Source organism: Aquarana catesbeiana, linkage group LG05 (assembly GCF_042186555.1).
Source record: "Aquarana catesbeiana isolate 2022-GZ linkage group LG05, ASM4218655v1, whole genome shotgun sequence".
Classification (NCBI taxonomy): Eukaryota; Metazoa; Chordata; class Amphibia; order Anura; family Ranidae; genus Aquarana; species Aquarana catesbeiana.
This window is the reverse complement of record NC_133328.1, coordinates 381,200,226-381,220,796: the sequence shown is the minus strand read 5'-3', so window position 1 is coordinate 381,220,796 and position 20,571 is coordinate 381,200,226. Positions and strand designations below refer to the sequence as shown.

The following is a 20,571-nucleotide window of genomic DNA, read 5'->3' as shown; positions in this document are numbered from 1 at the left end:
TCACAATGATGTGTGTAGAATTTCCATGAGTTATTACTTCTGTATGGCAAGTAATGACAAAGGTATTGCAGAATCATTAGGCGTTGCACAAATGTAAAATTTGTTCTGGGTATTTAGGTGTCTGAGCTTAGGTGGCTAAAACTACCAAGTGGTGTGTGTTGGGTTTTTTTTTTTTTTTTTTTTGTTATAACAGACAGAATGTTCCTATGTTTGAAATTCATATGTTCACGTGGAAAATGGCTTGCAAATCTTTTAATTTTACAATTTTTATTTATTTATTTATTTTTCCCCCCCCCAGACTTTCCCGCTAATGAAATTGTGAAGTTCATGGTAGGCTTCACAAATAAGGGTACCGAAGACTTCATTGTTGAATCACTGGATGCCTCTTTCCGTTACCCTCAAGATTACCAGTTTTATATACAGAATTTCACTGCTTTGCCGTTAAACACTGTTGTTCCTCCTCAAAGACAAGCCACTTTTGAATACTCCTTCATTCCTGCAGAGCCAATGGGTGGTCGTCCCTTTGGACTGGTTATTAATTTGAACTACAAGGATGCTAATGTAAGATTCCTTATATTGAAGCAAGTGACAAAGTATCATAAATCTCATGTTGAAACTTGTGTTGAGCAGGACATTCTATAATTTTTTTCCTGTAAGGCACTTGGTTATCTGTTTGCCTAGAACACAATATGATCTTTTGTGTGCCACGTAAGGTGCTGAAAACAAAAATGAAATCCACGCAGCTGTGCCCCTAACCTAACCCCTTTCCTCCCACTGTAAAAAATGATGCAGCTTAACCAAAAAATGTAATTTCTCTAACCGTTTAACATGCACTTGGCAATTGCAGCTCCCATAATTCTATCCTGATGGGTCCACATGAAAATAGTTTCTATAAGACATTTAACCTCGCAGCAGAGAACTGGGTACAATTGATTAGGCATTATGTCACCTCCTCGCTGCCTTTTTTTAACCCCTTAAAAACAGGCCACATGCTGTTGTGGTGCAGCTCCATATAGTTGTATAGATTACATTCAGCATGCAGTATTGCCCACTGAGTGACAATGGGGATAAATCTTTACAGCTCTGCAATGCAAAACCTCATGGAGGCAGAATATGTATTGCCCCTGTCTGCTGTCTTTGCAGCTTAAGAGGGCAGTAAAAATGCAGCCATTGAATGGACAGCCACACACTGACTGAAATTCAGATGGTTCAACAGGGATCAGCTGAATTTTGATCGGTCTACAGCTACGTTTAAATTCAGTTGTGGGTTAACCAATTCTAATTTTGATGTCTTTTGACTAAAATGCCATTTGTAGTTTTTATCTTATTTTATTCATCAGAATTTATATTTTTATAGTTTTTGTTGACTAAAATCTCATGGGTTTAGTTAAATTGTAGTACATTAAGCATTTATCTAGCGTTGCCAAACTCGTATACTCCTGGTGTAAAAATCGAATATGTTTATGGTATTAATGTGTTTGAACAGGCACTACAGACAGATTTAGCATCTATCTACCTATATCATTGCACATATTGCCTGAATATATTATCAACATTAAATAACCACTTATGGGACCATTTTAGTCATCTGAAATGGTGTTCGTTGTATTTTTAGTTAATGAAAATATTTTTGTTGACACGGGTTAACAACTTAATGGGGTTGATTTACTAAAACTGGTGAGTGCAAAATCTGGTGTGGCTGTGCATAGAAACCAAACTGCTTTGGGGCCAGTTCACACCACATGCAGTCCAGTGTGTGGTTGTGTTTTTTTTTTTTGTTTTTTTTTTTTTTATTTTTTTTTTTTTTTCCTCTGCATTAAAACCACATGGAAAGTAGGTTATGTGGTTTTCAATAGCATAGTTTACAGTGCTTGCAGTTCCAGTGTGTTCCAGAAAAAAAGAACATGTTGCATTTTTCCTGCACTACACTGGAATGCTGTAACACACAGGAACACACATCCTTTATTTAAGGTTAAAAAAAGGGGGGTAATGCACTGGACTGCTTTAAAAACGCCCATACAGAAAAGCACCTGAAACACATCCAGACTGCATTTCTATGGTGTGAACTGGCTATATAGATATATATATTTTTTTCCTTTAAAGCTGATTGGCTGTCATGCACAGCTGCACCAGATTTTGCACACTCCAGTTTTTTAGTAAATCAACCTGTTCTGGACTGAAATTGCAAACAATAGTTTCAGTCCTGCTTAATCCCTAACCCTCACCCCCCAGCCCGCCCTTAACTCCAGACCATTGGGTTGTTCTGTAGTCAAAATAAAAACTAGGAGAGCTGGTAAGACTCCTTGAGATAACACAGGAAGTGTGCTCAGGACAGCTCTGAATTTATTTTTTTACATTGAACAGATATAACAATTATTTTAGTGGTATATTCCAAAGACTAAGAAGGGGGAGCAAACCAGAAAAGTTCATGGGGTTTACATACGCTTTAACACTAAGTAAACCACTTTAGGTAATCCACAACATTTAAACTGTACCTATAGGCATGAAAGGAAATGTTGATGTATTTCCACTGAGCTTATTACAGTGATTACTGTAACTGTTCATCACTTTCCAGTTTGCTCTTGCGTTGCTAAATTTAAACTGTGAAGGGTTTTATTTTTTTAACTTCAATGTATTCTCTGCATTAAGGTTAAAAAAACAACTGAAAGTAATCCTGCTATTCAATTCTCTAGCAGGCAGTGCTGTACATTACCCGTAGAGGGTCCTGGAAGCCCTGAAAGCCATGGTTATTTCTCCAGTGTGCATAGCAACCAGCTTCTTTAGTTGCTGGTTCTGGACACTTACTGGTGCCAAAGGATTCTGCTCCAAAATACCAGGATGTCCATACTATTTTATAAAGTGAGATTCGGGTGTTTGAGAAGCAAAATTGAGATTTTGATGTGTATTTGTTCTTCCAGGGAAATGCATTCCAAGATGCTGTGTTTAATCAGACTGTCACCATAATTGAGAGAGAAGATGGTCTGGATGGAGAGACGTGAGTTTATACAGTAGTCACCATGTTAACCACTTCAGCCCCGGAAGAATGTACCACCTTCCTGACCAGGCCATTTTTTGCGATACGGCACTTCGTCGCTTTAACTGACAATTGCACGGTCGTGCGCTAACGTACCCAAACTTATGTCCCCCCCCCAAAAAAAAGAGCTTTCTTTTGGTGGTATTTGATCACCTGCGGTTTTTATTTTTTGCGCTATAAACAAAAAAGCGACAATTTTTTGAAAACGCAATATTTTGCACTTTTTGCTATAATAAATATCCAAAAAAAATTCTTCATCGGTTTAGGCCAATATGTATTCTTCTACATATTTTTGGTAAAAAAAAATCTTAAGTGTATATTGATTGGTTTGCACAAGTTATAGCATCTACAAAATAGGGGATAGATATATGGCTTTTTTTTTTTTGGCACCGGTGACATTTATACATAATCAGAGCTAAAAATAGCCACTGATTACTGTATAAATGTCACTAGCAGGAAAGGGGTTAACACTAGGGGGTGATCAAGGGGTTAAATGTGTTCTAACTGGGGGGGGGAGAGAGAAATGTGGCTGACTAGAGAAGGAGAGATTGATGTTTCTACTTAGTAGGAACACCCGATCTGTCTCCTCTCCCCTGACAGAACCGGGATTTTGTGTGTTGGCTCCAGGGACACGTTGCAGGCGCGCGCCTACTATGGCGTCTTAAAGCGGGGGTCCACCTATCTATATTTTTTTTTTTTTTTTTTTTTTTGAGTTCATTCACAAACTTTTCTTCTCGGCATTACATACTCACATATTGTGTGTAATATGTCCGCCTGTGTCAGATTTTGTCAGAAAGAATAACTTGTATTATTCACTGCAGGCGGTTTCCATCTTCATTGTGGGCATTTGAAGCCCACAAGCATTTATTTCCTGGATACGGTGAATGCTATGCTCCCAGCATTCACTGCTCGTTCCCGCGCATGCTCAGTGGCATCCTGGGAAGCCTGAGACTAGCTCCCAGGAGACTGTGCGGAGTCTGGGAGAGGCTAGAAACACGCCTACTCCCACAGGAGGAGAACCAGGAAGTGCAAAGAAGAATAGAAAAATAAAAGGTAATTAGTGTGATTTAAAATTTTTTAAATGGCATGTCAGCATCTAGGCAAGGAAGAGAATACATACAGATATTGTTCAAAATTTGGGTGGAACCCCGCTTTAAAGAGCCGATGTACAGCTATGACAGCTCGCCCAGGGGAGCCATCCTGCCGCAGTATAACTGCGGTGGTTGGTCGGGAAGGGGTTAAACACTATTTTTATCCTTGCCTATAAATTCAACAAATTCTGTTGAATTGTAATCTGATTATTTTTTTCCCCATAAGGGTACAAAATATAATGCTCAAAGGATAAGTACTGTTTGTGCTTATACTGTTCATAAAAAAAAAAAAAAAAAAATGGCCCAAACACCTGTGTATGTATTTATACCCTGCCTGATAATGTCAGAGTTGGCATAATTGGCAGACTTTCCCTTAGAGGGCAGCAGTAAGAAATCCTCCTTTTTGATTTAACAAATCTTTCCTCCTAAGCTTTAATGCCTCAACATTGGTTAACCTTTCTTCTTCAGAATCTTCATGTACTTGTTCCTTGGTGGGCTTGGCTTACTTGTGATTGTTGGTCTGCATCAACTGCTGGAGTCCAGAAAGGTATATGCTTGTTTTATATGTCCCATGTCTGTTTATTACTGTATGCCTTAAAGTGGATGTAAACCCTCACATATACCCAGTGAAGTGAATGGCCTCAGATGATACACAGGGATGAAACCAATATATCCCTACATAAGTTTTACATGTATATCTGCTGTCTTCAGCTTTTATATACTGTTTAGAAAGTGCACATCGTGTTAGATTTTCTCTTCCTGGTTAGCACTGCAGTGAAGTCTGGGCATACAGCTCTGTTGAATCGTTCAGGGCTCTGCTAATCCATAGCATCCTCCCCAACACAAAACTCTGGCTGCTTTTATCTCCTGTGACAGAACTTGTCAGAAGTTAGCAGGCTGATAACAGAAGAACCAAGCAGGAGACAGCTACCGAACATAGTGCTTTGAAGAGAGATAAGGAAACACTGCAGATATGTGCCCAGCTCAAATTTCATGAATCCGGTTTACATCCACTTTAATAGTATTAAAATGACTCCTCTTATATGGACACTCCCATTTTAATCTTGGTATTTGCTGGTCCTCCTGATACAAGAAAGCTACCTAAGGTTTTGTTCTAAGCGGTGACTTTTCTTGTGACCTATACAATTGAATATTTTAGAAACCTCTGCTCATCAGTTGACTAGGAATTAGTTGCTATAATCCATCCGTACAAAAAATGATTGTTTTACTCACAAAATATATATTAAACAGATTTATATAGTACCAACAGTTTACGCTGTGTGTATGTTTGATTTGTTTTCCTTGTGATTTGGGTTTGTATGCAGCATTCCTCTATTTCCCCTCATGTTTAAACACCTCATTCTGTGGTACTTTGACATGGTATCGCACTCTTTCGATCATTAACACTGGCACTGATCGGTGAAATAAACAAATTTTATCCCTCCAGATCACTTTTTCCTGATTTTTATATGTTCTGCTTTAAAGCTGTTAGCAAGGCTTGGATGCATTGAGCTGCGTTTAGAGTGTCTAATCAGATCTTGGACGTACAATTCTATTATCTTTAAATGCAAGTAAACGTGTGTGTGTGTGTGTGTGTGTGTGTGTGTATGACATGATTGAAAAATCATTAACTATTTTATTTATATTCTATGTTTTTAGAAATGTCCTCCTAAACAGTTTTGACAGTACCGGTGTGGATGAGGCCCTAGTGGCCTGACCCTGACTTTTACTAACTTACAGTATATTTCCATGCGAGTTAAAATGACCCCTGCACCAGACAACATTTGTTTTATAGTAGCTAGAGTAATGAAGTGGAACAACCATTCGCTTTAGTGAATGTTGAGCTAAAGTACAAGTTATTTTTAGAGCGTAGTTGGGCTTTTGGCGCCATAGACTTCAATGAGGGCACTGTGTGCCTGAAGAGAACCACTCTTCTTTCTTTGCCAAACCCAAGGAAACACCTGAAGTTTGATACATGTGCATAAATGCTTGTAAAACAATTCAAAAGTGTGTGTTTATGCATGCACAAAAAACATGGTAAAAGGTTTAAAAACCTCCCAGAAGCACCCTCTGCTCAGATGTACGTACAGGGCAAAAAGCCATGCATGTGCCAAGAGTTGGGCTGTTATGCTGTTTCAAATGCTAGTCCCTGAACTGGTTGAAGATAGAATTTAACTTTAGAAAATAAAGTGCAAAAAGTTTGACCTCCTTCACATGTTTGATATAGGGTCAGTGTATGGCAATTCGGTGTAAATCTGCAGTGGGGGTCACAGGAGTATGTAATCGGCTGCAACCAGGGCACCTGTACACTCAAAAGCCACCCTGGACGCCCCTATCCCTAATTTGTAACTGCTCGATGTACTGTTACATGCAAACAGCCACGTCACCTGTCAACCTATCCTAGGTTTGTACAACCTTCCTAGCTGCTGCTGATTGCAAACGCCTATGAGCCCCAGATCTACACTGATTCTTGAGGCACTATGACCTAAATCGGCCATGTGACTAAGACCTTATGCTGTAGAAACATGCATATTGGTGTCTAATGCATAATTTTAATTTCAACAGAGAAAACGGCCAACCCAAAAAGTGGAAATGGGTACATCAAACCAAAATGATGTTGATATGAGCTGGATTCCTCCTGAGACTTTGAGTCAAATAAGTAAGTATTCCGATTGTCCGATCTGTCTTTTTTTTTTTTTTCTCTCATTGTTGGCAGCCCCATTACAGTACAAGCTCTGGCAGGTGGTCACCAGTGTGACATTTTTGTAACACAGTTAATGCATGCAGTGTGTGTGGCCTGTCATATATTTCAAGGTGTTTCATATTTTCAATATTCCATTAGTAAGATTCTCTGGAGCCAACATTAAAATGAGTACAAGAGCTGATAAGTGGGATTTTACTTTCATAGGCCAAGAGGAGTAAAGGGTCTGTTTAGTCGTCTAGTTCTAATGATTTGTGGGAGTTAGAATGACCTATACCAAAAGCAATCAATGCTGCTCCCCTAAAATATATAGGAGTACCAAAATACATTGCTTGTCTTATCTATAGAAACCAGTGCTTTGTTTTCCCTGCTGATCAAATTATTAAATGGTCATGTAATCTCTGTAGAAAGAGCTTAGGCGTTGATTAGACAACCAATTTGCAACTCTGGTCATTCCCCGTTCTGTTTTGTTGCTTATTTCTATAGCATAAGGTATAGAGCTGCACAATTAATCGTTAAAAAAAAAAAATTACGATCTCGTTTCAACCCCCCGTCACAATCCTAATCGGCTAGTTCCACAATTCTATATAAACAGCGCAGAGCTAAGCTGTCAAAAAAAGCCAGTAAATGTTTATCAGCATTCCTCAGCGCTGAGAGATCGAAGAGATGCAATGTATCTTTTTGGTTCTTAGATCAAAGGGAAGAACTTTGGTCTGTAAATGAGGTCAGTTTATCCACTTAAATACCAAACCTTTTTCTGACACTTTCTTACAAGTTAAAACCATTTTTTGCTATAAAATTACTTGGAACACCTGAACATTATAGATATAATAAAATGGCAGTTGTTGCAATATTTTGTCACACTATTTACACAGCGGTCTTTCAAATGCAATTTTTTGGGGGGGGGGAAATGGACTTCAATAAATAGTAAAGTTGGCCCAGTTTTTTTTGTATAATGTGAAGGATGTTACGCCGCGAGAATCGTGATCTTCTAAGCAAAAAAATTGATTCTTTTTATCTGGAATTGTGCAGCTCTAATAAGGAGATGACCTTATTATAAACCATCAGTCTGTATTACCAGATCCAATGATTTTGAAGCTTGGGAGCTGAAGATTGTACTCACAATAAAGATAACCTTCTTTTTTTTGTTTGTTTCTTTGTCAGAAAATTTTGTAAATAAGTAATTTTTCTCCTTCACTGATGTGTGCTGATGAAGCGCTAATATGCCACACTGATGAGCAGGCACTGAAAGGCTTACCTCTGGGCACAGTCGGGGCTCTGAACTGTACTGTTATCAGTCTGCTTGGTTTGAATTTTAAGGTGCTGGGTGGGAGATGGTGCTTTTGCTACAGGTCCATTTTACTTGGTGCAACAGTTGTCCGAATAAGAGAAATTAAGGCTTGGACAGAGAAATGTGGATTAAAATATATCTATATCTCTGAAACTGTCCATAGTTTTGCCTTTTTAAGCCTTTGGCCCCTTTCACACCCGCGATTAGGTCAGTTTTCTGGCGGATCCGATCAGACCACTCATTGTTCTCTAAGGGGTAGCGGATGTCAGCGGACATGTGTCTGCTGTCACTGGCCAGCCGGCATCCGATTCGGTCCGCTAAAAACAGATGGCTGGGGATATGTATGCAGTCCGTTTCCATCCGACCGCCCCATAGATAACAGTGGGCTGTGTATGTTCACTCTGCATAGAGGAGTGGACGCAGACCTGTCGTTCCCCTGCTCAGCAGAAAGATCCCGCACTGAGTAGGGGGGATCCACTTGAATGGATTTCACCCGTGTGAAAGGGGCCTCAGGCCCTTTTCCTGGGCATTCCGATTAGGTCTGCTTATGTTTTTCAGGTGGACCCGGTCAGAAGGTCCATGGATCCCTGTTGACAGGCGGATGTAAATGGACCTGTGGTCTATCTCCAGGCAGACTGGATTGGAGGTAGCCTGATTTAAACGGACAGCACAGTCCACTCTGCTTAAACTGAATGGGACATCCGTCCCAATCGGCTCTGAGCAGCAGATCTGCTCATAGATCCGCTGCTGATCGAAGTAAACCTGCTCTGTGTGGCCCATACCCTGACAATCCTTCTCACCTCTATCCGTACAACTAAGCATTTTTTGTTGTGATTCAACTACTTTCTTCTGGGTGTTTTCCAGTAATCCAAGAAAGGCTTTGTTTTTTGTTTTTTCTATTGTCTTTTCTAAAGTATTCCTTTAAAATGTAGCATGTTCCTGTTTCTTATTGCAGTCTGTCCTGTAATTGCTTTTATTTATTTTTTTTTTTCTCTCTAATATATCTTGCTGTCTTTTTGCTTCCTTGCAACTTCAGTGCAAATTAGACGAGGTGAGACCACTTGATTTTCTCTAAGTATTATTCACTTGCATCGATTGTGTGCTGACTTGTGATGAAAGTGCTGTATTAAAGTAGAACTCTGCCACTTTTTCTTCCTACAATGGGAAAACTTTGTACTTTTACTGCTGTCTGACTCTGATAGGGAGATTTCACTCTGGAGTCATATGCTGAAATAAAAACCCAGTAGGGAATCCACTCAATATGAAGACAGTAAGGTGGAGTTCCACTTTGAGATCATTTCATGAAAGTAATTAGGAATGTAAGTAGCTAGTTTAAAAAAAAAAAACAAAAAAAAAAAAACGTAGAAATGATGGATTTATTTATTTTTTTTAACAATGTTTGTGTCTAATGCAACTAATTCTCAGGTAGCTTGTATTATGTGGACATGATTTTGTACAGTAACACAACTGGAATCCATGAGCTATGCATGTCTAGAATATAGCTTCACGTGTCACATTATCACTTTAGTCCTACTGATATGCTAATGGGAGTATAGTTTGTCACCACTCTTCACAATGTTCTATGAAACCTATTTCTAACAGTGTCAGGAAACCTGCATAATTGGTAACTTGTGTAGCAATATGCATCAGGTAGTATTTAAGTAGCCTATACATTATACAACTTTCTGTTTTTGATTTCCTTTAGGTTTTCCATAAAATTATATAGTGCCAAGGTCCTGCCTGATTGCATACAAATTGAAATTGTTTAGATTTACCAAAACCATGAGGTCAAACCTAAAGGAAAATTGTATGATGTATGGTCATCCTTAGTATATGCATACACTTGCGTTTTATCACCCAGAAAGCAGCCTTCTGTTAATTGTCACATTCTAAAAGTGTCTGGAAGCTTTAGGTGATCTAATTTTGTGGCTGCGACAAACCTATTAGGCCAGACTTTAGAAAAATGTAAAATGTTTGCTTTAACTCTTTTGCTGCTGGAGCCATTTGGCTTTTATTTTTATTTATTTATTTTTTGCACACATTTTAAAATATATTACTGCAGTGGTCTAGGAAATGCAGATTTCACAAAGCCCCAAAACACTAAAGCTAATAGTAGGGCATACAACTGCAATAAATTACCCAATTTTTGGGTAAAACACAAGATACCCTTGAGCTATGAGTAAGCGCTCTATGGGAGCGTGAAACGCGTTAGCGGTTATGCTGCATTATCCCAACAAAGCCATGTACGGATTTTAATCATGTTATTACTTTTTCAATAAAGAGGATTTTATTTTTCACTTTTCCAATCCGGAGTGCGGCTGTCCAGATTTTTCCATCACACACATACCACAAGATATCCTTGTAGATACCGAACATGTCAAACCTTAAATTTGCTGTGAAATGGTGACAAACTTCAGTACTCTATATATTTTCCATAGGTGACACTTTAAAAGCCCCCATAGGTCATCGGTTTAGCATTACAGAGGAGGTCTGGTGCTAGAAATGTACTGCTCTTGCAATCTGTTTTCATGCAAAGGCGCCCCAACATATGCTTTAGTGTGTACTTGTATGTGGGGGGGTTATGTGCTTGGAGGGGGGGGCACACACGTGACCAGGGGTGTGTGGAAGGAATCGGGCAGCAGCACACTTCCAGCGTCTCTGCTCCAGTTGTGGGAGTTGAGCTCTAAAGTGTCATTTAGAGTCTAGATGACGCAATTTTGCGCCACACTGGCCTGTGTTTTCTGTCCCATTTACAAAATGCAGGCCACTGCAGAGACAAGTCCATGATTGCAATAGGGGCTGATTAACAGACTTCCTCTGATCATGTTACTTGGCTTTCCTCAACTTTTTTTTTTTTTTTTTTCCCCTTCTCATTTTGACTAACAGAGCCCTGAAGCAACTGTAGTGTATTTTTGAATTCTACTGACTGTGCTTTATAAATGTGCGTTAAAACGGTGGTAAGAGTGAACCCAGGATTAGAGATGGGTAGAGAAAAGCCTTTTCCAGCTTGTACATTTAATGGAAGGCACATTTTAGGATGCGGGTTACTTCTATGGCTCATAGGAAAAATATATGTGCCCTGCCTTTCACGGCAACACTGGTGTGATATGCAGCATGTCTGCATTTTCCATCAGCAAACTGAATGGTACCACGTGTCCCTGCTCTGCTGTTCAAAGACCTAAATAAAGTTTCACTTTTTGACACTTTAAATACCATAGCTCACACTCACTGTTGTCCACACAGCAAAACACTGCATTTCACTGTGTGGACTAGTAATAATCAGGCCTTGGTGGACTCTTAACCTCTTCCTTCCTGCCCTGGCATCCCTTTACAGTTTGTAAATGCCCATGGACAGGAAGGCTCAGCAATCATGGTGACATGATCATTAGCCGGTCCTGCCAGCTACAGATCTGTAGCCCGGACCAAGAGCTGTCTGTGACAGCTCAGTTTTTCTGCTGGGAGCATGCAATGAGCATGCTGTCTGCACATAAATATTGGCCGCCCCGCGATTTTTTTTTTTTTTTTTTGTCGTCAGATAGATGGATAGGAGAGAGATCTCTCATATGTGAGCCCTCTTTATTTTATTTGTTCTGTACGTGTTGGACGGTAAAGATGTTAAATGTTCTCCAATTTCCGTATTGAACCCCACCCTTTGACTCAATGTAATAGTTGTGCAAGGATTGTTGCTTTCTATCTGATAATGGCTAAGCAATGAGATTTATAAACATAACTGGACTTTTTTTTTTTTTTTCTGTAACCATTTAATTTTGTGCCTGCATAATTTTAACTGCAAAACACATTTTGAACAAGATGTAACTTATATTTTCTTGACTTTATTTTTAATAGATAAAGCTTCCCCGAGGAGATCTCCACGTAAACGAGCCCAGAAGCGATCAGCAGGTTCTGATGAATGAATAGACTTTGCTCTGCAATCTATACAGTCCACTAGTGCTATCCTCTTCTGACCAGGATGGATAGTGTTTGACATCCACCATGGCAAGTTGCAGTGGGAAACAAATCTTTGTTAAATATTTGGACTGCAAAAACATTAATTTTTTTCCCCTACTTTTTTTTTTTTCTTTTTTTTTTTTTTTTTTTCTTTTTCTCCCTGTCCAAGAACCTCAAGCCCAGAATATCCTCAAACAGTGCATTTATCGGGATTTTACATTGCAGCCCTGGGGACTTGGCTGTGAAGTCCTAGGCTACACCCTCACATTATCTGACTGGTGCATTTTCTGATTTATACTCGCCTTCTGAGAGAAATGTGACTTGTTTTTATTTCTAACTTGGTATGAGTAGACTTGTGCTCACATCAGTATGGCTGTGATTTTAAGGCCTGGTCACATACAGTGCATTGTGCTGCTATATAATACATGTAGGTACAGGGAAGGAAAAGCGCAAAGCCTGCCTGTTTGCAGCTTATGTACCATCTTCACCAATATGTATTTATGCTAAAACTTCAAGAAGAAGTTTGCACAATGGATATCTTGGTTTGGGTAATGACTGATTTGTGTGGAATATTATACAAGGGGATTTTACAAAGGTTGTCATAAATCGTAAAAACGTCCAAGTGGTTAGGCAGATGGCTGTACAAAAGAGGGAAGGTAATTTTTTTTTTTTTTTTTTCTTTTTGTAAATGGACAAAGTATTCTAACTGTCTGCCTACAAGTGTACAAAATAATAAATTCTTAAATAAAGGTAATACTTTTCCTAATTTGCTTAGCTTGTCACTTTTTTTTTTTTTTTTTCCCCCTAAAGCTTAACCAAGCTTCTTAACTCTGCTTTAAAACCATTACTGATCTCTGTAGTAATGATTTTCCACCAGTCTCCATGTTGAATAACAGCCAGTATTATTCAACCTACTTTGAGTCCAGGATGTCATGCCAGCCAGGTTCAGTAGAACTGTATTCACATGACATTTTGTGCGCATCAAATAGTGGAGGATTAAGGACCACCCACTACTGTTGGAGGAGAAGAGGAAGGACCCATGAGGTAGCTGGACAAAGTTAATTGTCACTTCTGCATTGACTGCCTCTCAACCAGCACTACTAAAATTACTGCATTTAAAACATTCATACTAGTAAGAATAGTTTTAGGAATTTGGTATGTCAGAGCTCTGTTGCTATTGATCCCTCTGGTGTACTGTAGGGTGGCTCAAGGTGTGTGTGTGTGTCAGTCTGTCCCCCCCCCCCCCCCCCCCTTCAGATTATGGAAGGTGTTTTGGGGGCATCATGTACAGAACACCAGGAATAGGTCCTCAATGGATGATGAATCTCACCCCCCGTTTTGGTATTGTACAAATTACTAGTAGCATTGTTTTGATTTTTTTTTTTTTTTTTTTTTTTTTTTGGGAAAAATAGATGGTTAATTTAGATATGCATCTGTGTTGGTGACCCCCTAAAGTTTACATTTGGTTGATCTAGATTGAGCCCTATAGCCAGGAAGGTCTGTTTTTAAATTGTGAAAACCTGACATTTAAAGAGACGTACCTTTTTTGTAGGCCATGGGTTAAACTTGCACGGGCTCTAAAATCCTATAGAATGCGATTGGAAGAACTGGTCAAGCAGCTGGGTTTGAACAACATGGAAGTAGAGACCTGCCATAAGAAGGCTCTGGTGCAGCAGGCTGTGATGCAGGCAGTTGCAACCCAGCAAGAGTGCCTGTTTGTGTAGATTCTTGCTAGGCTGTCAAACACCTTACAGAAAGTCGTGCATCAGATGTTTTGAGGAAGTGAGCATTCAGCTGCCCCCCCCCCCCCCCCCCCCCTAAAAAAAAAAAAAAAAAAAAAAAAAGGCAACTGCAAGGGCTAGTTAATATCTGACCCCAACCAGTGATGGGAAAGCCTTCCTCGCCACAGTTGAGCAGCTAGTGGAGAGGGGGGGCCTTCAAGAACAGTGGTCTGGTCTCTCATGAGTTGCAAAAGGCCTACGACCTCCCACATGGGGAGGACTAAAACAATTATCTGAAAGTGAATATCCTGGTACGCTGTGGGGTTTCTACTGCTGTCTGGGCCCAAAGACTGCAAATATTTGCCATCAGGGTTCCAAATACACAACCTAGTGCAGCATTAAAGAAAAGCTGGGTACTTTTTCTGGTCCCCAAATAGCTGACAATCTTCAGCATTGGATCAGTCATAGAGACCCCAAATCTGCAGATCAGTTAGTGGACATGGTAGTGTGGGGGGATCTACTTGGAGCTGTCATCTGGCAGGCCCATTTCTTCATGAGCGCTGAAGTTTCGTACAGCTTCCAGGAAACAAGTACTTTTTACAGAGAAACCCAGGAAATCTTTTCAGACGTAACTGGTCTCGTGAATGTCATTAAACATGACATTGGTTATTGTGACAATGTAAAGATCTAAGTAGTAATTATCTTGTCCCTGAATCTCATAGAAAGGCCGTGTTCAAAGAAGTTAGAATGTTAGAAATTGTCCATAAAGAATCGGTGTGTGTTCAAGCCCAACTGTGTTTCTAGCGAAGCCCAATGGCACGGACTTGAGACAATGTGTATAGGTTTGACACATCCCATGCTACAGGGGTGGAAAATAGGGAAATTGGGACCAGCCTGATACTTCACCACCCATGACATAGCCAAAGGGGGGACTAGCAGATACCCTGGCCAGGGGAGCGAGGACAGTTTCTTAATTCTACATGGGGCACATCCTATTCATGACTACTTTAAGTTACGCTGCCACCATCAGGTGAATGGATATTGCCCAGCTAGGCATATCCCCTCATCTGAGCCTCTGAATTTAGCTAGTGTCCTAAAGTAATGGATGTGTCTACATTCAAAATTGATTAAAAAAAAAAAAAATCCCAATAGCTAAAAATGCATATGATGCATGAACAAATATGTCTATTCTCCAAATAGAATGTGTTGCACCATAATCAAAGTAAGTCCAGTGACCAAACCCTCCACCAGACGTAAAGGGTACAAGATGGAAGCTGAAGTGTGCAGCAAAAATCTTTTCAGTACACCACTGCAGCAGCCACCAAATCAATGCAGCAGTACTGCTTACCAGATAGACCTCGACAGATCTGAGGTCTAACAGCACTTGTGGGAGAATCCCATACCTATATGTATGGTGGTGGATGCTCACTGTCACAGATCAGCCTCTCATCTATGTGGTTGACTCCAATTGGATCATGGCACAGGTAGCCAGACTGTTAACCATATCATAAAAAGAGGAAGTAAAATCGCCCATAGTGCAATACCTTTATTCAAAAACTTTTGTTTAAAATAGGCAGGTGGAGTGTTTGTTTTGTCACTGGACTGTTTGTATGAAATAATAATGACTTTTGATTACTGTATTTTACACATTCTACGTGGAGCAAATACTTTTACAATATGTGTATTCTCCCAATAACTAAACTAAAATGTATACATGAGAAAATATATAATCGTTAGACAACAGGTCGTAAAAGTACTTGCTCCACATATGTGGAGCAAAGACTTTTATGAAATCTATTGTCACTTTTATGTGTGTGTGTGTGTGTGTGTGTGTGTGTGTGGCATATATTATTTTTTTTTTTTTTTTTTTGGCCCGGTTCGCGACTGTCTTACTTTGCCCTGCGACTTCAGTTTGACATCAGTCCAATCCAACTTCCATGCAGCTTTAAAGAAGTCACCCAAAAAAGCAAGAAACATGAGGCAGTTTTAGTCCTTTATTGAAATTGGTAATGTCCCCCATGACAGCTCAGTCAATCACGATGGCCACTGCCTACCAGATTTAAAAAAAAAAAAAAAATGCATACAGGAATGTGAGTTCCCGCTACAGAGTTGTGAACGGGGCTTGACAGCTGAGTGTTTCTGTCCACTCCCTATGTACTTGTATAAAGATGGCCATACACTATGCAATCTGATTGTGTATTTAGTGAGAAGGGTGATCACTGATTGCATTTCATTTAAAAAATGTGCACCTGGGAGGGTGGATGATGCAGGGTGGGTGCTAATGAGATCAGCTGGTCACCTCCTTCCTGTGTCATGACAAAGTCTAATCAGGAAGAAATTACTAATTGAAACGTGGATTAGGACAAGAAAAATAAGTGACTCTAGGTTTAATGGAAAGCGTTGATATTTTTGCAAAAAAAGTACATGAATGCTATATTGGTGCATAGGGGAGCTGGAATGTAGAAAAAAAGTGTACAAAGGTGAACTTACTCTTTAAAATAACATCTCTTTTAAGAGGCTGTAAGGGTTACTATATAGATAGATAGATAGATAGATAGATAGATAGATATAATCAGTGCAGAGAGCGGCCCGAACCTCCTCTACTGGGGTCCCCAGCTGGTGCTCTGGGCTCCTCCACTTCTGTGTCTGCCACCATAGCAAAGCTGCTTGTTCTGGGGGCAGACATGTGGGCTTGTGCCCGAGCCAGGTTGTGTATGTGTGTCCATAGACTCACGCACAGCGAATGTGGCTCAGCCCCACTCTCTGCTCACAGGATTTGATTGACGGCGGCAGGAGCCATTGACTCCTGTCAATGACTTCTGCTGCTGCCCCTCTGTCTAGTAAATGCAGGGAGACTGGAAAGAGTCGCTGGAGATGGGCACAGTGCTGGAATGAGTGAAGTGTATTTAGGGGGGTGAGGGCGTGATGCTGAAACTTGTGTTTTTTTTTTTTTTTTTTTTTTAATGCAGGGAATGCCTAGCCTTTAGAACCACTGTAAGCATTTGGTAACCACTCACTGCTAATTGCATAATGCACATACTGTGTATACAATAAAGCAAGGCAGTGGGGGTTTAAACTTTAATATAGAGAACAATAGCTAAGACAGGCTTTATGTTGGGCAACTTTAAAAGACTGACTCGACCAGTGTTGATGGGGGAATCCCTCCTGCTGAGCTATTGTATTCTGACAGCAGGAGGTTCCCTGCTGTCTGAATACGATTACTGCTAAAGCCTGTGGCAGTAATCGTACAGAAACACCTGACAGGCTGGTTGTTCTGAAGTTGATCGACAAATTGACTTCAGTACAACCAGCCTGCCCATAGATTGATCAAAATACAGCAGGAACAGTCCGAATTTCAATCAGTCTATGGCCGGCTTAAGCCATCCAATTAGCCTGATGTGTACTTGTGCCCATGAAGTTCAACACTTCTACTGTTTATTTGTAGCATTTAAGGCAGGGATGCCCAACCTTTTGAGGAGTGAGGGCCACTGCCCCTGCCCTGGCCCGCTTACCCTCATGTTCCAATGCTGCCAGACCAATCTCCACTCCGCCCGCCGACTTCCGGTTCCAGGTATCGGATCTGGCATTGGGAGCATTTGTGCCAGAACAAGTACTCTCACAGATGCTTGATATCGGTCCCGGTACCAATACTAGTATCGGGACAACCCTACTATTCAGAAAAACATCCCTGAATTTCTTCTCGCTTCATGTTCAGGTGATGGATGTTAGACAGAACCAGAGGAGGAATATTCTCTCTCAGGAACCCAAGATGGGTTAAAGGGGTTGTAAACCCCCATGTTTTTTTTCACTTTAATGCATCCTATGCATTAAAGTGAAAAAACACCTGGCAGTGACCAGCCCCCCCTGTTTTACTTACCTGAGCCCTGTATTTCCCTCGGCGGGGACGAGCTGTCCCTCTCTCCACAGGGTCCCGACTCTTGACTGGATAGATTGATAGAAGCACAGCCATTGGCTCCCGCTGCTGTCAATCAAATCCAATGATCTGGGGGGCGGGGCTGAGTCGGCATTCATGTCTATTGACGCAAATGCTGGACTCGGTAGCGCGCCCGCAAGGTAAAGAGAGCGCTTCTCCTAGGGGGTTATCTGATGTGGAGAGGAGCTGCAAGAGCTGCGGGGGACCCCAGAAATAGACGATCAGGGCCACTCTGTGCAAAATGAGCTGCACAGTGGAGGTAAGTATGATGTGCTCGTTATTTTTAAAAATGATAAAAAGAGCCTTTTACAATCACTTTAAGTAATAATCACCTTGTAAAACAACCCATTCAGTTTAAAATGGGAATGAAGGGCAAAACTTTTTGGATAGATATAAAAAAAAAAAAAAAAAAAAAAAATCATAAATGCCTTTTTACCCTTTTTTATATTTACACACACACACACACTATTCCCCCTGTTATCAGCTGCAGGAGAAGCAGCAGCAGTCCACTGAGCTTGCCAGCGTAATGGCTGTGCAGCGGGGGGGGGTGGTGTCAGGACAAGTCTGATCAATGGAGGAGATTACACGGAGTTCCCAGCATAGCTAGAGAACTGACCACAATGTGCTCTCCTGCTTAGTGTGGTCAGTTTTTAATAGGGACTTGCCGGATCACCAGAGATTTCACGTAAAGGAAGCAATACAAAGAGAACAGGATTCTTTCTCGTACATGGTACAGCAGGCACATATCAGAAATCTGAAGTGCTGGGGGTAACAAGCACTTTAACGTTAATTAAACTCTCCCGCTGTGAATAGCAACATCAGGAATTTGCTGATTCTGTTTTTGATACCTGTGAGCGTCTAGCTGTGGCTGCTGAGCTCATCCATTTTCTTGACAGTTTGCACAGCCAGCGATTACCTCCAGTGATTGCTGCTGGATGCAAACAAAGGCTGCAGCTTGCTGCTACCATTTGCACTGGGGTAAAACAAAGCTTTTAACCACTTGCCGACCAGCCGCCGTCATTATACGGCAGCAGGTTGGCTCTTTCCTGCGAATCGCCGCAGCTGTACGGCGGTCCCTTTAACAGCTACGGCGGGTGTGCCGATATTTATGGCCGTGATGTCCGCCGGCCACCTGTGATTGCTCCACAGAGAGCCAGAACGGGGATCCCCATTCTGACAGGGGAGTTCAGAGTGGTCATCTGTTCCTAGTGATTAGAAATAGCAATCTCTTTGTACTTTGTCAGTCCCCTCCCCCCACAGTTAGAAACACCTCACAAGGAACACATTTAACCCCTTGATTGCCCCTAGTGTTAACCCCTTTCCTGCCAGTGACATTTATACAGTAATCAGTGCATTTTTATAGCACTGATCGCTGTATAAGTGTCAATGGTCTCAAAAAAGTGTCCGATCTGTCCGCTGCAATATCGCAGTCCTGCTAAAAAAATACTGATCAACACCATTACTAGTAAAAAAAAACAAAAAAAAAAAAACATAAATCTATCCCCTATTTTGTAAACGCTAAAACTTTTGCGCAAACCAATAAATATAAGCTTATTGTGTTTTTCTTTTTGTTTTTTTTCTTTACCAAAAATACGTGGAATACATTGGCCTAAATCAATGAAAAATTTATTTTTTAATTTTTTTTTTTTTTTTTTTGGGATTATTATTATAGCAAAAAGTAAACTTTTTTTTGGTTTATAGTGCAAAAAATAAAAAAAACACAGAACAGAGGTGATCAAATACCCCCAAAAGAAACCTCTATTTGTGGGGGAAAAAAAAAAGCACATTTTGTTTAGGTACAGCATCGCACAACTGCGCAATTGTCGGTTAAAGCGACGCAGTGCCGTATTGCAAAAAAATGGCCTGTTTATTAAGGGGGCAAATCTTCTGGTCCTTAGGTGGTTAAAGGAAAAGATTTAAAAACAATTTTTTTTTTTAATTGTCTATTGGAGGCAGTGGAATTCTGGAACAGCTGGGATGTCCAAACTCAGTGAGCAACCTCCTCTGAGAGGTCCAACAGCTGCAGGGACCATCCAACAATAAACTATCTGAAGGAATCTATGCCTGAATCAACTCTATAAGAAGATGGGGCCATAGCAGTTTGAGAATTTTTTTTTTCGATGTTTATATGGATGTCCACAAATATTTTTAAATAGTGGACCTAGTAGCAGTTACCCAGTGAATACTAATATAATAGGGATTGACAGTGGTTTAAAGAATAAATCTTTGTTCAACCCTGCCAATACAGCAAACCAACAGGTTGAAGTATTTAAAAATCTGGTTTTAAAGGATTTAGCTAAGGTAGTACCTAAGAGAAATGTTAACCTTTCCCATATTCAAGAAGGAATGGAACAACTACAAGAGAGAGAAAAAGCATTGTTATACGCCCTGCTGATAAAGGGGGTGGGGTAGTCATATTGGATAAAAGCTACTATGACACCCAACTCAATGAAATGTTGTTGGATGAAAATACCTATGCCAAACTTAAAAATGATCCCACGAATGCGTACCAAGCGGATCTACGCAGGTTGGTGGATCTTGGCAGGGTTAGAAAAGTATTGAACAAGAAAGAATATAAATATTTCAATCCTAGCTTCTGTTAAATCCCCACTATTTACACACTGCCTAAGGTCCATAAAGATGCGGTGAATCCCCCGGCCAGGCCAATTGTGAACAGTATAGGCTCTGTGACAGCAAGACTTGGACAATATCTGGATACGTTTCTCCAAACCAGTGTACTTAATACCAAAGCCTATCTAAAGGACACCAAAAGTTTTTTTACAATTAATTGGTGAGATCAACCTGGCAGGAAAGTCCCAAGTTTATTTGGTGACAGCAGATGTGTCGTCCC

The 20,571-nt window shown here is 40.5% G+C and overlaps 1 protein-coding gene across 2 annotated transcripts in view; it reads left to right on the top strand.

The window, feature by feature from the left end:
• SSR1 (signal sequence receptor subunit 1) overlaps positions 1 to 12,831 on the top strand; it is a 28,981-nt gene extending 16,150 nt beyond the window's left edge. The window contains exons 4-9 of one of the 2 annotated variants that reach the window (XM_073631011.1): positions 299 to 561; positions 2,919 to 2,995; positions 4,594 to 4,672; positions 6,691 to 6,784; positions 9,154 to 9,168; positions 11,964 to 12,831. In XM_073631011.1, the coding sequence (XP_073487112.1) occupies positions 299 to 561; positions 2,919 to 2,995; positions 4,594 to 4,672; positions 6,691 to 6,784; positions 9,154 to 9,168; positions 11,964 to 12,031 (596 nt within the window). In that variant the 3' untranslated portion in view covers positions 12,032 to 12,831. The remainder of the gene's footprint in view (positions 1 to 298; positions 562 to 2,918; positions 2,996 to 4,593; positions 4,673 to 6,690; positions 6,785 to 9,153; positions 9,169 to 11,963) is intronic. The other variant, XM_073631012.1, reaches the window with a different exon arrangement.
• The last annotated feature ends 7,740 nt before the right edge of the window (positions 12,832 to 20,571 follow it).